Source organism: Leopardus geoffroyi, chromosome B3 (genome assembly GCF_018350155.1).
Source record: "Leopardus geoffroyi isolate Oge1 chromosome B3, O.geoffroyi_Oge1_pat1.0, whole genome shotgun sequence".
Lineage (NCBI taxonomy): Eukaryota > Metazoa > Chordata > Mammalia > Carnivora > Felidae > Leopardus > Leopardus geoffroyi.
Window position 1 is genome coordinate 67,490,014 of NC_059337.1, and position 13,957 is coordinate 67,503,970.

The following is a 13,957-nucleotide window of genomic DNA, read 5'->3' on the forward strand; positions in this document are numbered from 1 at the left end:
ATGACTGGTTAAGTTTGATAATAGTACTTGGTGAGCAATATGGATATAGCTCTCCAGGATCAGTTTTGACAATGTACCAAGAAGTTATCAGTCTCTCTAGTATAGATTAATATAAACCAAATTCCTTTAAGACTAATGTCTAAGCCAGAATGTCAGTTCATTTATAATGTAGACCATTTGTGTTAAAAGGATGAGAATGCTTGTTTTGATGGATTAGCATAATCTTTCTGGGTTTGAAAGTAACAAGGCAACCTAAATTAGAGTCTAAAGTTTGCTTAGTGGGCACAGAATCAGATCATAGGAAGTTGGTTTGAATGTGGCCAGACTTCAGGGCCCCACATTCTGTGTTAATTATTTTCTGTAGCACATCCATTTTTTATTTCTATTATGGCACAAGGTGATTTATCTGGCTGTATCTTCATGGAGCCTGAGTTCATTTTTGATTCTAGTAGTCATTTTCTTTTTGTTTCTCTGTTGACACTTCCACTGCTATTATTTTGCTGCTATTGTTAATTTATTGACTTTTTCCCCAAATGATACAGGTCATGGGTCAAGGCATGAGCTTATTAGCTTTAAATTTTTTTACAGAGTAAATTGACTCTGTTAGATCTTTATCTTTTAAAGGTCTGTTTTGCCTTCTCCGAAGTTAGTAGTATGTTCTGAATGGTTAAGGATTCAACAGAAGTCTTACTTACCCTTGGATTATTCAGGACTCACTATGTTGAAAGTTTGTTATACCTGGACTGTAGAGTTGAGTGTTAGGGTTATGTATTAGTCATGGCTCTCTAGAGAAACAGGGAACTAGGGATATATAAAGATGTATAGAAAGAGATTTATTATGAGAGATTATCATCTGATTATGGAGGATTATGGAGGGTCTGCCATTTGCAAACTGGAGACCCCAGAGCACTGGTGATATGTTTCCAGTCCAAACCCAAAGGCCTCAGAACCAAGGCAGCCAATGATGTAAATTTCAGTGCAAGTTCTAAGTCTCGAAAACCAGGGGTGGCCATGTCTAAGGACAGGAGAAGATGGATGTCCCTGCTCAAGCAGAATACATTTACTCTTCCTCTGCCTTTTAGTTCTATTCAGGCCCTCATTGGATTGGAGGATGCCCACCTCTTTGGTTAGGGCTGTCTTCTTTACTCAGTTTTAACAATTCAAATTATAATCCCTTTCTGAAGTGTCCTCACAGAAATAACCTTTTATCAGCCCAGTCAAGTTAACAAATAAACTTGACCATCACAGGTTTGTAGGCTTGTGTTGAGGAATGATAATGAGCAAGAAGTTAATGCCCAGGAATGAAGGGTTTTGTCTGTCAAGTTAGGCCTTCATTACATAGTAGTAACAGTAGTAGGTGGTGCTGGTGGTGGCCAGTAGTAGTAATGGAAGTAGTAACAGAAGTAGTTATAGAAGTAGTAGTAATAAGAAAGAAGATTATGATAATGGCACAAAAGATTTACTGAGTGCTTACTGTTATTGATCTGGATTATTTTACTCAGTCTTCACAGTAACCCTAGGAAACAGGAACTATTATTATCCTCACTATGAATAAGGAAACTGAAACACAGAAATTATGTAACTTGTTCAAAATCACCAAGCTAGTAGGTGGTAAGGTTGTATTTTTAATGGGTAGCAATAATCATGATTGTTAAACAAGTCATTAGTTAGGCCTATATTTAGATTATGAACTCCCAGATGGAGAACTTGACTATCCTACCATCAGCTCTGCCTTGCACTCCAGTTGTTAACTTTCTTCAGATCAAAAGTAGGCAGGTACAAATAGTGGGTTCATAGCACTTGATCTCAACTCTTTATTCTGAGTTATTTTGTACGTTTTTCAGCAGCACGGCCAAACTGAGTCTTCAACTTTATCCCTGTTTCCTGCAAGGGAAGAGCCTTTATACAATTGGACATGTTTTTATTTTTCCTCTGTAAGAATTTTAACCCTTGTATTGTTGTTATTATTTCTACAATAATTTGTAAATGTTAATTTTTACTTGCTTTTTTTAAGTTAAAATTTTGTATACGGTATTTATTTGTCAAAATAAAGATTCTCACATAGAAAGACAGTCTCTTCAACAAATGGTGTTGGAAACTGGATATTCACATGCAAAAAAATGAAAATGGACCACTTTTTTACACTGTGTACAAAAACAAACTCAAAATGAATGAAGGACCTAATGCCAGACCTGAAACCATAAAAATCCTACAAGAAAGCACAGGCAGTGATTTCTCTGACATTGGTCACAGCAGCATCTTTCTAGATATGTCCCCTGAGGCAAGGGAAACAAAAGCAGAAATAAACTATTGCAACTACATCAAAATAAAACGCTTCTGGGGTGCCTGACTAGCTCAATCAGTAGAGCATGTGACTCTTGGTCTCAGGGTTGTGTGTTTGAGCCCCATGTTGGGTATAGAGATGACTTAAAAATCAAATCTTAAAAAATAATAATAAATCAAAAGCTTCTGCATAGCAAAGCAGATCACCAATAAAACTAAAAGACAACCTACTGAATGGGAGAAGATATTTGCAAATGACATTATCTGATAAAGCGTTAGTATCCAAAATGCACAAAGAACTTATAAAACTCAACACCAAAAAACAAAAACAAAAACAGTCAAATTAAAAAATGGGCAGAAGGGGCTCCTGGGTGGCTCAGTCGGTTAAGCCTCTGACTTTGGCTCAGGTCATGTTCTCATGGTCCGTGGGTTCAAGATCTACATTGTACTTTGTGCTAGCAGTGCAGAGCCTGCTTGGATTCTTTGTCTCCCTCTCTCTCTGCCCCTCCCCTGCTCATTCTCTCTCCCTCCCTCTCTCTCTCTCTCTCTCTCTAAAATAAACATTTAAAGATTCTATGCTCCTGGATAGGAAGAACAAATATTGTTAAAATGTCGATACTACCCAAAGCAATCTACATATTCAATGCAATCCCTATCAAAATAACACCAGCATTCTTCACAGAGCTAGAACAAATAATCCTAAAATTTGTGTGGAACCAGAAAAGACCCCGAATAGCCAAAGCAATCTTGAAAAAGAAAACCAAAGCAGAAGGCATCATAATCCTGGACTTCAAGCTATACTGCAAAGCTATAATCATCAAGACAGTATGGTACTGGCACAAAAACAGACACTCAGATCAATGGAACAGAATAGAGAACCCAGAAATGGACCCACAAACGTATGGCCAACTAGTCGTTGACAAAGCAGGAAAGCATATCCAATGGAATAAAGACAGTTTCTTCAGCAAGTGGTGCTGGGAAAACTGGACAGCAACATGCAGAAGAATGAACCTGGACCACTTTCTTACACCATACTCAAAAATAAACTCAAAATGGATGAAAGACCTAAATGTAAAACAGGAAGCCATCAAAATCCTCAAGGAGAAAGCAGGCAAAAACCTCTTTGATCTTGGCCTCAGCAACTTCTTACTCAACACGTCTCTGGAGGCAAGGGAAACAAAAGCAAAAATGAACTACTAGAACCTCATCAAAATAAAAAGCTTCTGCACAGCAAAGGAAACAATCCACAGAACTAAAAGGCAACCAACAGAATGGGAGATGACATTTGCAAATGACATATCAACACAAGGGTTAGTATCCAAAATCTATCAAGAACTTATCAAACTCAACAACCAAAAAATAAATAATCCAGTGAAGAAATGGGCAAAAGACATGAATAGACACGTCTCCCCAGAGAAGACATCCAGATGGCCAACCGACACATGAAAAAATACTCAACATCACTCATCATCAGGGAAATATAAATCACAACCACAATGAGATACCACCTTACACCTATCCGAATGGCTAACATTAACAACTCAGGCAACAACAGATGTTGGCGAGGATTCAGAGAAAGAGGATCTCTTTTGCATTGCTGGTGGGAATGCAAGCTGGTGCAGCCACTCTGGAAAACACTATGGAGGTTCCTCAAAAAAGTAAAAATAGAACTACCCCACAACCCAGCAACTGTACTACTAGGTATTTATGCAAGGGATACAGGTATGCTGTTTCGAAGGGGCACAAGCACCCCCATGTTTATAGGAGCACTATCAACAATAGCCAAAGTATGGAAAGAGCCCAAATGTCGGTTGAGGGATGAATGGATAAAGAAGATGTGGTATATATATATATACAATGGAGTATTATTCAGCAATCAAAAAGAATGGAATCTTGCCATTTGCAACTATGTGGATGGAACTAGAGGGTCTTATGCTAAGCAAAATTAGTCAGTCAGAGAAAGACAAATACCATATGACTTCAGTCATGAGGACTTTAAGACACAGAACAGATGAACATAAGGGAAGGGAAGCAAAAATACTATAAAAACAGGGAGGGGGACAAAACATAAGAGACTCATAAATATGGAGAACAAACAGAAGGTGACTGGATGGGTTGTGGGAGGGGGGAGGGGCTAAATGGGTAAGGGGCATTAAGCTATCTACTCCTGAAATTGTTGCACTATATGCTCACTAATTGGTTGTCAATTTAAAAAATAAAAAAATTTAAAAATAAAAATAAACATTTAAAAAATGGGCAGAAGACATGAACAGATGTTTCTCCAGAGAAGATATCCATATGGGCAATGGCCAGACACACAAAAAGATGCTCAACATCACTCATCATCAGGGAAATGTACATCAAAACTATAATGAGATATCACCTCACACCTTGCTTTCTCTCTCTCTCTCTCTCTCTCCCTCTCTCTCAAGATAAATAAACATTAAAAAAATTGTTTTAAATGAGTGATCTATATTTAGGCCTAGTTTGGAAGAATAGTCCAAATTCAGTTTGGTATATGATTCTAGAGCTGATTAATTAGGTATTATCAAATAGAAAATAAAAGAGATGGAAAGAGAAGAGAATTCCAGAAAAAGTATGTAGACTAAGAATGATTAAATAATAATTATTTTAGGGTTATGGTGAACATTAGATGAGAATTATAGAATGATAGCACATTTTAAATGGATAGTCAATGCCAGTTTTTATTTTGACAATGGCGTGACTTAGTTAAAACAGAAAAGTACCAGTACCTCTTATCTTTGTTTCCTTGGTGTATAGAGAAATACACACATGTACATATATAATTTTAGTCCTTTATATTTTCTTATGGCAAAACTTCATGTAAACCACTATATGATATAGGAATAATATAACTGATTTTGATCTTTTGATGACACTGTTTACTACTCTGTGATCTATGACATATTTGCATTTATTTATTTATTTAGTTTAGAAGAGAGACAGAAAGAGAGAGGGAGGGGCGGAGAGAGAGAGAATCCCAAGCAGGCTCTGCACTGCCAGTGCAGAGCCCAGTGCAGGGCTCGATCTCACAAAACTGGAGATCATGACCTGAGTGGAGAGCTGGATGACAGACGTTTAACTGACTGAGCCACACGGGCACCTGCCATGTTTATATTTATTTAGGAACACTATGTCTTGACTTTTTCTAAAGAATACAATGACTTTTATGAAAAGAAAATGGCTAGGAAGTGAAGAGAAAGGTTATAAGCAAATGCTCTAACAATGTTGCTAAACTAGGAAAGTACAGGAAATAGCTTTTGTTCCTATAAACCTTATGTAATAGAATCATATTTGGGGGATGTTTGGGCAGATATTTCTTTCTCATTTTGGAGGAGAAACTCTAAATTGTCTTTATTTCCAAAGACTTGAGAGATTCTTGTTGCGCATTTTGTTTATTTATTATGGCATCCTATTAGGACACACTGGTTATTTCAATATGCCTTGAAGTATTACATATGTTTTTATGTGAAACACTATTGCTTTTCTTTGTAGATTTCCAAGTATGGAAAGAGTATTAGTAATGAAGTCATCTCTCTCAAGTAATTTCCTCTGTACTCCATATACCAGGATGGATTTTCTTTTATGCCTATTCAGAGAATTTCTTTTTAGTTTGTTGTTAGTAATTACCCTCCAGTCACTTTCTTCATATCTGTTTTCTAGATAACAGATTCCTAGTGTATACCTGTATTATGTATTATTCTTCCGTTAGTGTACCATCTTATACTTCTCTACATTAAATCTCATCTTAAACCTGTCCTTCCAAATTCCCAAATTCTCCATATCCATCCATGTACATGTTTGATCTTCGTTTCTTCCTTTTTTTTTTTTATTACCCATCCTTGCTTTGTATCATTTGCAAACTTGATCATATTTGACTTTACATTTCCTCCAACTCATTAATGAGCACACTGGATAGATTATTCCTCTTTCCTGTGAGATTCTGTTAGGTGTAGTGCTGGGTATTCTCAGTTGTAACTCTGCTGATAGCAATCCATTGCTTTCTTCTCATCATAGAATTCTTTATCCACTGTGCTATACCATTATCCAAGTAATGGCTCTATTATCTCTGCTTCCTGGAGATACAGATAAAATCATTGTGTCCCCTTTTCTACTTATGCCATTGCTTACTTTTTTTCAAGTTACTCATTCTGGGGTGCCTGGTTGTCTCAGTCGGTTAAGTGACCGACTTCAGCTCACGTCATGATCTCACGGTTCATGAGTTCGAGCCCCACATCGGGCTCTATGCTGCTGGCACAGAACCTGGAACCTGATTCAGATTCTGTGTCTCCCTCTCTCTCTGCTCCTCCTCTGTTTGTGCTCTGTCTCTGTCTTTCAAAAATAAATAAACATTATAAATAAGTAAATAAAGTTACTCAGTCTGAAAAAATAGAAATTTCTCAAAAAATTTCACTGAACATCATTGAGTCTTTAAAAATGTTTTTAGTGAGGAAACATCTTGAAAGTACCGTCTAAATCTTTGCCTTCTTCACAGAAAATGGTCTCTAGTTATTTGGATTTTAAGGAAAAAGAATAAATACTTTCCACACAGCTGAAAGTATGACTTAAATACATGTATTTATTTTTTCTGAATGTGGATTGCATTTTCGTAAATTATTCTGCTTCAAAATGGCTTTCTAGATGAGACCCAGTTCTTTTATAACTTTCAGAGCATAATGCATAGCCACATGTTTATTTTTAAAGTTATATTTTTTCTTTTATTTTCAGGAAAAAGAAGAAGTAGAGGGGATATCAGTAGGTGCTATACTTTCTGACTATCAGCGTGTTCGAGTAGAAAATGTGTAAGAGAGCATTAATTTCTCCTGTATTTTAAAAATTACATGTATTTTAAGAATGTGAATAAATGAAAATGTAATTGTATCCAAATAATAAATAGAATGTGATATTGTACATATCTCATGGAACTATCTATATTACCTAAGTAACAAAATAAACTACAATAAAAAAATCAAGACAAAGATTTTTAAAATCAAAAGTATTATTTTCAGTGTTTCCTTATTTGAATCAGTATACCTGTTTAATCCCTTTTAACTCATCATCATTTGTAATAAAAATCAGGAGCTAATAAAAGGAATACAGTGATATTTTAAAGAAAAAAAAAGGCTTATTAAGGAATCATTCCTTTTTTGGTCTTTAGAATTCAGTTCTTGGCCAAAAATATTCATGTGATTAAAATACTTATATACAAAGTCATTCAACTTTCAAGGACTTTTTAGATTATTGCTCTCTCCATCTTTCTCACCCTCTAAGGTTGGTAAAATATTGTATCTCCAAATACCAAAACAATCCATTCCATTGATCTCTTCAAAAACCATGAAGTCAAGTGATAATATTGATTATTTAATGTTCACTTGGCAGAAGATCACATGAATTTATTTTTCATTTTTAGTTTCTGGATACATAAAATACTGTATAGAAGAGACTTTACATATAATTAGATTAGCAAAAAGAAAATGTGGACTCCAGTATTAATCTTGCACACAACTTGACCTAGAAATAAGTAATTTTGCCATCCAAAAGGATAAATGCAAATCAGATAAGGACCTTATTTGTGTAATTGTTTCAAATTCTTGACAAAGAAACATTCGTATCAACTATCACATCAAAAACTTGCATATTAATTGACTTGAAAACTTGTTTTATTTTTATTATTGCATTTATTTTGTTTCTAGTTCTACAGTGAATTCAAGGCAGTCAAAAGTCCAAAGTTTTTAGGGTTGCCCAGCTGGCACAGACCGAAGAGCATGTGACTCTTAATCTCAGGGTTGTGAGTTTGAGGCCCGTGTTGGGTGTAGGGGTTACTAAAAAAAAAAAAAAGTAAAGCATTTTTTAAAAATTCAGAAGTTTTAAAGTAAACAGAGGAAATATAGGACAAAGCATAATTAAATGAAGGGGACTATGATGATCTCCTGTTTTGGGGTGTGTATCTCTGGAGAAGGGAGAGTGGAGGTGGAAGTGGAGGAGGTCATATGTGTAATTTGAAAAAGATTTCCTTACATTCTACTTGCCTACATTTGAGAACAACTGATCTACAAATGGAGATGGATTGCATAGCCCTTAAACCATATGTTGGAAATACTATTTTCATCAAGTTTTAGGTCACATTCTCTGAGAATTATTTAGTTTACAAATCTGTGTTTTTTAATAAGTTCAAGCCCACATAGTTTAATGGATAGCCAAACTGTAGATGGGGCTGACATTTATTTATGAAAGTTAAAAGCCAAATGAAAATGTGCTCCTGATTAAGAGGCTGCTTTACATCTATATGGCAGAAAGGTCCATAGCATACCCATAGGTAGAGCAAGATTTTTCTTAAAACAGTCTCAGATATGCTTCAACACATGGTTAAAAACCCAGATTTTATACCATTAGGCATATCTCCAATAATTTTATCCTTAAAAATGTTAAAGCAATGTTACTGGGAATCCGTTGGTTTATAATAAACTCAGTTTTCAATTAGCGTGTCTTACATTTGTAGTTTGTATTGCATCAGTGTATTTTTAATATATAAAGTATTTAATAAGTGTCACAGCTCAACTGCAATAGTGACTTACAGAGGAAGTGTATTTGAGTCATGATATTTTGAACTGTTAAAGAATTTAAATAGGTAAAAACAAAGTTTGACTTAAGTCTAGAAATAATCAAAAGATTATGGTTATCAAAGCAACAATCAAGAATTTTACAATAAAGATAAGGGTGGAATAAGGTTTTTTCAATTAAAAAAAATCTTAGCCTTTTAAAAGAGGTAGAGAGTCCAGTTTCATAGGTAGGCATTAAACACTGGTAAGAGGAAGCTAGAATTATACTTTTGTTACATGGGTAGTTTCAGTTATATTATTTTTGTGTCTATTAACTTCCTCAACCTTTCTATAGATGCTCTGGGATATTTTACAAAGTATGTATAACAGTCTGCAGTAGGACGGTTTTGGTTTCTTTGAAAGGGTATGTATACATGGAAAAACTAGTGATATATATGTTTTTTTAAGTTTATTTATTTTGATAGAGAGAGAGAGGAGGAAGGGCAGAGAGAGAGAGAATCCCAAGCAAGCTCCGCACTGTCAGTGTGGAGACCGACGTGGGGCTTGAACCCACGAACCACAACACCATGACCTGAGCCAAAATCAAGAGTCAGGCGCTCAACCGACTGAGCTACCCTGGCCCTCCTAAAAGCAGTGATATTTTTAAGGCCATGTATGAGTAAATGACCAAACGTGGTATATTTACTAAGTATTGGGATTTTCTGAGAGAAAAAGAGATCATTGTGGCCTAGTCAGCCAGGCAAACTTACAGACACTGGGTTTTAGGGCTATGTTTTTTATTTGAAATCTGATTTCAGCCACTTATGCTGTGACTTGGGCAAGTCACTTGGCTTTGACTACCGTTGTTTGAATATTTATTTTATCTAGGCGTTTGTACTATTTTCTTTATTTATATTACTTTTAATCAATTATAATCCTTCTTGAGGAAGTCACATTTAAACAAAGGCATGAAATAAGTGAAAAAGGTAGGAAGCATGTCTAGTATATTAGACAAGAGTGGGCAGTCCAATGGTGGTAGTTGGAGCGAAGGGAAAGTAGTAGGAGGTGAGGTATGAGAACCAACCAGAGTGAGATCCATGCAGGTCTATTGCAATGACTTTTACAAGGAGTGATGTTGAGATTTGAGCCGAGGAGTCTCTTAATCTGTTTTATGTTTTAAAAGTATGACACTGGCTGCTGCATTGAAAACTGATTTTAAAAGGGTAAGGGTAGAAGCAGGGAAAGAATTTAGGGAGATACTGACCCAAAAGATAATGGTGGCTCAGCCCAGGGTGTTCGCAGTGGTATTGGTGAGGAATGATTCTGTCCTGTATTGGGGTAGATTGGATGACAAATATGAAGGAAAAACAAAACAAAACAAAAGGAATAAAGGATGACTTCAATTTTTAATTTCTTAATCTTCTCAAGAACTTTGAAAGGAAATATTTTTGTTCCTATTTATGAAACAGGAAACTAAAGACCTAGAGTTTCATTGACTTGTCAAAGTCATGTTGCTAGTTAGTGTAGGGATAAGTTTCAAATCCACATTTGTCTTGACTCGAACTTACATTCTTTCTGCTGCACCATAATGTAAAATATGTAACACAATGCCTACAGCATATTTGGTGCTCAATATATTGTACTTTTTGTTCTTTTTTTTCCACTCAGAGTCAAATTCTTTTTAAAAATGTCAAAGTTAGTAGATAAGAATAGTTCATGTAACCATAGGTATTGTAAATTTAATCAATATATGATTATTTTATTAGGATAAGTTGATTTGCCTATTTTGCATATGCTTCACAGTTTTGATACCCAAGGAAGTTCTAAAAACAAGAATAAGCATCCGTTGGCATTTGGAAGCTTTTTAGCATAGATTTCTAAACTTAGAGCCTTACTAAAATTAATATTTCTAATCTGCCTGGAGATTTCATTTTTATCTGTTTATGCATAGCCTGTGGAAATTAAATATGTTTATGTTGTATATATAAACTTCATTATGCAAAACATGTTTTTTTAAAGCATTTTAAATGCTAAAATCCTTGAGAGAAGCATTATGTTTAAAATCAAAGTAATTGCTGTGGATCCAAGTATAGAACATTAAGATATCATCTGATTTTTTTCTTTTTATTTTATAGGTGTAAAAGGCTTAATCTCCAGCCTTTAGCTTACCTTTGGCAGAGAAACCAGGAAGATTTGCTCCGAGAGATGATATCATCTAACATTCAAGCAATCATCATCAAAGTAGCAGCTTTGGGTATGTAGCCAGACTTTCAAGGGAGCTGTCTGTTACCACACAGATAATCTGTATTCACTAATAAGCAGTTACAACAGAAAAGGAGGAATAATTTAAAATGTAAAAGTGTGGAATCACAACTGAAGTAGAGGGAAGTTTAAGATGGGTTTTTGACCATTTACCAAAGTGATTACAAATGAGCCTCATCATATTCTTTTTTAAATGTATAACTGCCTCTAAAATTGTTATAGTATTATGGACCTTTGATTTAAGGTCTTTTTATACTATTGGGAACCCAGGTCACAGGAAACAGGAAAAGTAGGTTTCTTTCTTTCTTTCTTTCTTTCTTTCTTTCTTTCTTTTTCTTTTTAAGCTTCTTAACATCTATATTTGTCACAACATGTGATATTTTTCTTATTTTTTTAAACATATTTTGAATATGCTAAAATAGAATGATTGGCTTTGTAGTGTCCAAAATAAGCAGAGTAGTAGGTTTTTGTTGGGGATGGTAAGAAGATTATAATTGAGAGACTGTCATTTGATCAGTTAGCATAGACACAACGGGCAGGTGGTAATGTGATTCAAATATGGATATTACATACGAACACACTTCATTTGTTGTTTTGAATTTTTATAATAATATTCATTTTCAATGGGTTTAGCTCAATGCATTTATTTCACAAACCTATTACAGTAAATGCCCTGGAGCCTCAGGTTTCTCAAAGACTAAATCATGTACCTCATTTGTGACTTTACATTACTGATCTCTGAAATAACGAGGTCTCAAGCTGTGGAGGATTTTAAAGACAAATTCACATTTTAAACAACATTAAAAGAAAGATCTCATAATATTTCTCCTTGGTAAACACCAATCTACTCTCTCCTTGTTGAAGTTAAAATGTTGTCTTTTATGGAAGGTCCTATAAAGAGAACCTGGAGTTGATCTTCTCAGCTTTTAAAAAGAGAAAGATCAAGGTAGGTGTTCTCATTTTTGAGAAAAGATGGCTCAGCAACCCATGACTGAAATTCTCAGTATAGATATATTTGTCCTTTGAGTTTCTATGTAAATCTATACAGATTATGCTCTCTTGCTTTCTCTTTGTCTCTTGCTCTCTCTTTTGGATTTTCTAATATTGCCTAGTTCTGTAATGAAGTTCATGTGACCACTGGACAGTACATATTCTGTCACTTTGACTGTTGGAGAATAGGATGGATTACAACCCAGAGAGAACCTACCTCATTAGCAAGACAGAGCCATAGGATATAACCTTACTGACACCTCTATTATAGTGTAACTGATATTGTGTGTCTTTTCACTGGTCTGTGTGGATGTGCGTGCGCCTCTAAGTAAGGGTTAGAGATGGTGTTTCACTGTATTAAACTTTTGGATAAAGTGTAACGCTGAGCTAATTTGTCTTTATCATTCCAATGACAAAAGTATAGATCTGATTTTAACATTTACAGCACATAGTTTCTATTGATTACCTAAAGGTGTACAAAGATAAAAGTTATTCTTAAGAACAGTATTAAGAAAGGTTTATTGAGTGGAACATTTTTTCTAAGGACACAAAAATGTGTAAATGATGCGATATAGGTTTCCAAAGTTTTTCCCCACCACCCTGCCCATTTAGTTTTCAGAAAGGGTTTTAATCAAAAAGTGGGACAAAAGGATCTTTATAGGGAGAGGGGTTCAGCAAAGTTTTGTGGCCTATTAGATTATAGAGTGGTCTTAGAAAAGGGTTCTACATAGGTGAATAAAAATGTATTTCTGATAACTGTGTCACATAACCTTGGTGTCTTGTAACCATCAGTGAATTCGTGAAATCTACACATTAACAACTTAGTGTTTTAAGAAGTTTCTGAGTTTTAGACTTACTTGAAGAACGATGTGTACATTGTATTTAAGAAGAATCTTGCCTTTTAGAAATACTTATTTTTAATTATGTGAGTAGTACATGAAAACATTCTAGCCACATAATATTAAATTTTTGTATATAAAGTTTCCATGTGTTTTCTGTTATCTTCTTTCCCTCCAGGCACTCCCTTTCCTGAGGTATATACCAGAGTGATAACTGATCATCTGTCTATGTCACTTCTTTTGTATATGTATTATGTATGAGTCGAAATCCTATGATTGTTTTATGGGGTTCTTAATATATTACATGAACGGTATTATCATCTGGGTATTGGTTGACAACTTGACTTTTTTACTCAACAATGTGTCTTAGGGATTTTTTTCCATGTCAGTAAATATATATCTATGTCAACTACTTGAGGTAAACAGGTATCACCTTAGTAGTCATGAGCCTTAGACTAAGGGCTGCTATGAACCTGATCTAACAAATGACTTAACTCATGCCAAAACAAAATCCTTAACTTTTTTTTTCTTTTTTTTTCTTTTCTTTTTTTCAATTCCAGTACAGTTAACATACAGTGTTATAGTAGTTTCAGGTGGACGATATAGTCAACTATTCTATACATTACTTAGTGCTGATCAAGATAAGTGTATTCTTAATTCCCTTCACCTATTTCACACACACCCCATCTTCCCTCTGGTAACCATTGATTTGTTCTCTATAATTGAGTCTTTTGTTTGTTTGTCTCTTTTTTTGTTGTTTATTTGTTTTATCTCTTGATTTCTACATATGAGTGAGATCATATGGTATTTGTCTTTCTCTGACTTAGTTTGCCTAGAATTATACCCTTTAGGTCCATCCATGTTGTTGCAAATGAAAGATTCCATTCCTTTTTTCTGGCTGAGTTATGTTCCTGTGTGTGTGTGTGTGTAGTTGTGTGTGTGTGTGTGTGTGTGTGTGTGTGTGTATGCCATAACGTCTTTATCCATTCATCTATGGAGGGACACTTGGTTTGCTTCCATGAT

At 34.9% G+C, this 13,957-nt stretch overlaps 1 protein-coding gene across 1 annotated transcript in view; it reads left to right on the forward strand.

Moving 5' to 3' along the window:
• The window catches only part of DPH6 (diphthamine biosynthesis 6), a 173,595-nt gene that overhangs the window by 97,958 nt on the left and 61,680 nt on the right, over nucleotides 1-13,957 (forward strand). The window contains exons 4-5 of the mRNA XM_045450106.1: nucleotides 7,033-7,106; nucleotides 10,979-11,097. Of these exons, the coding sequence (XP_045306062.1) occupies nucleotides 7,033-7,106; nucleotides 10,979-11,097 (193 nt within the window). The remainder of the gene's footprint in view (nucleotides 1-7,032; nucleotides 7,107-10,978; nucleotides 11,098-13,957) is intronic.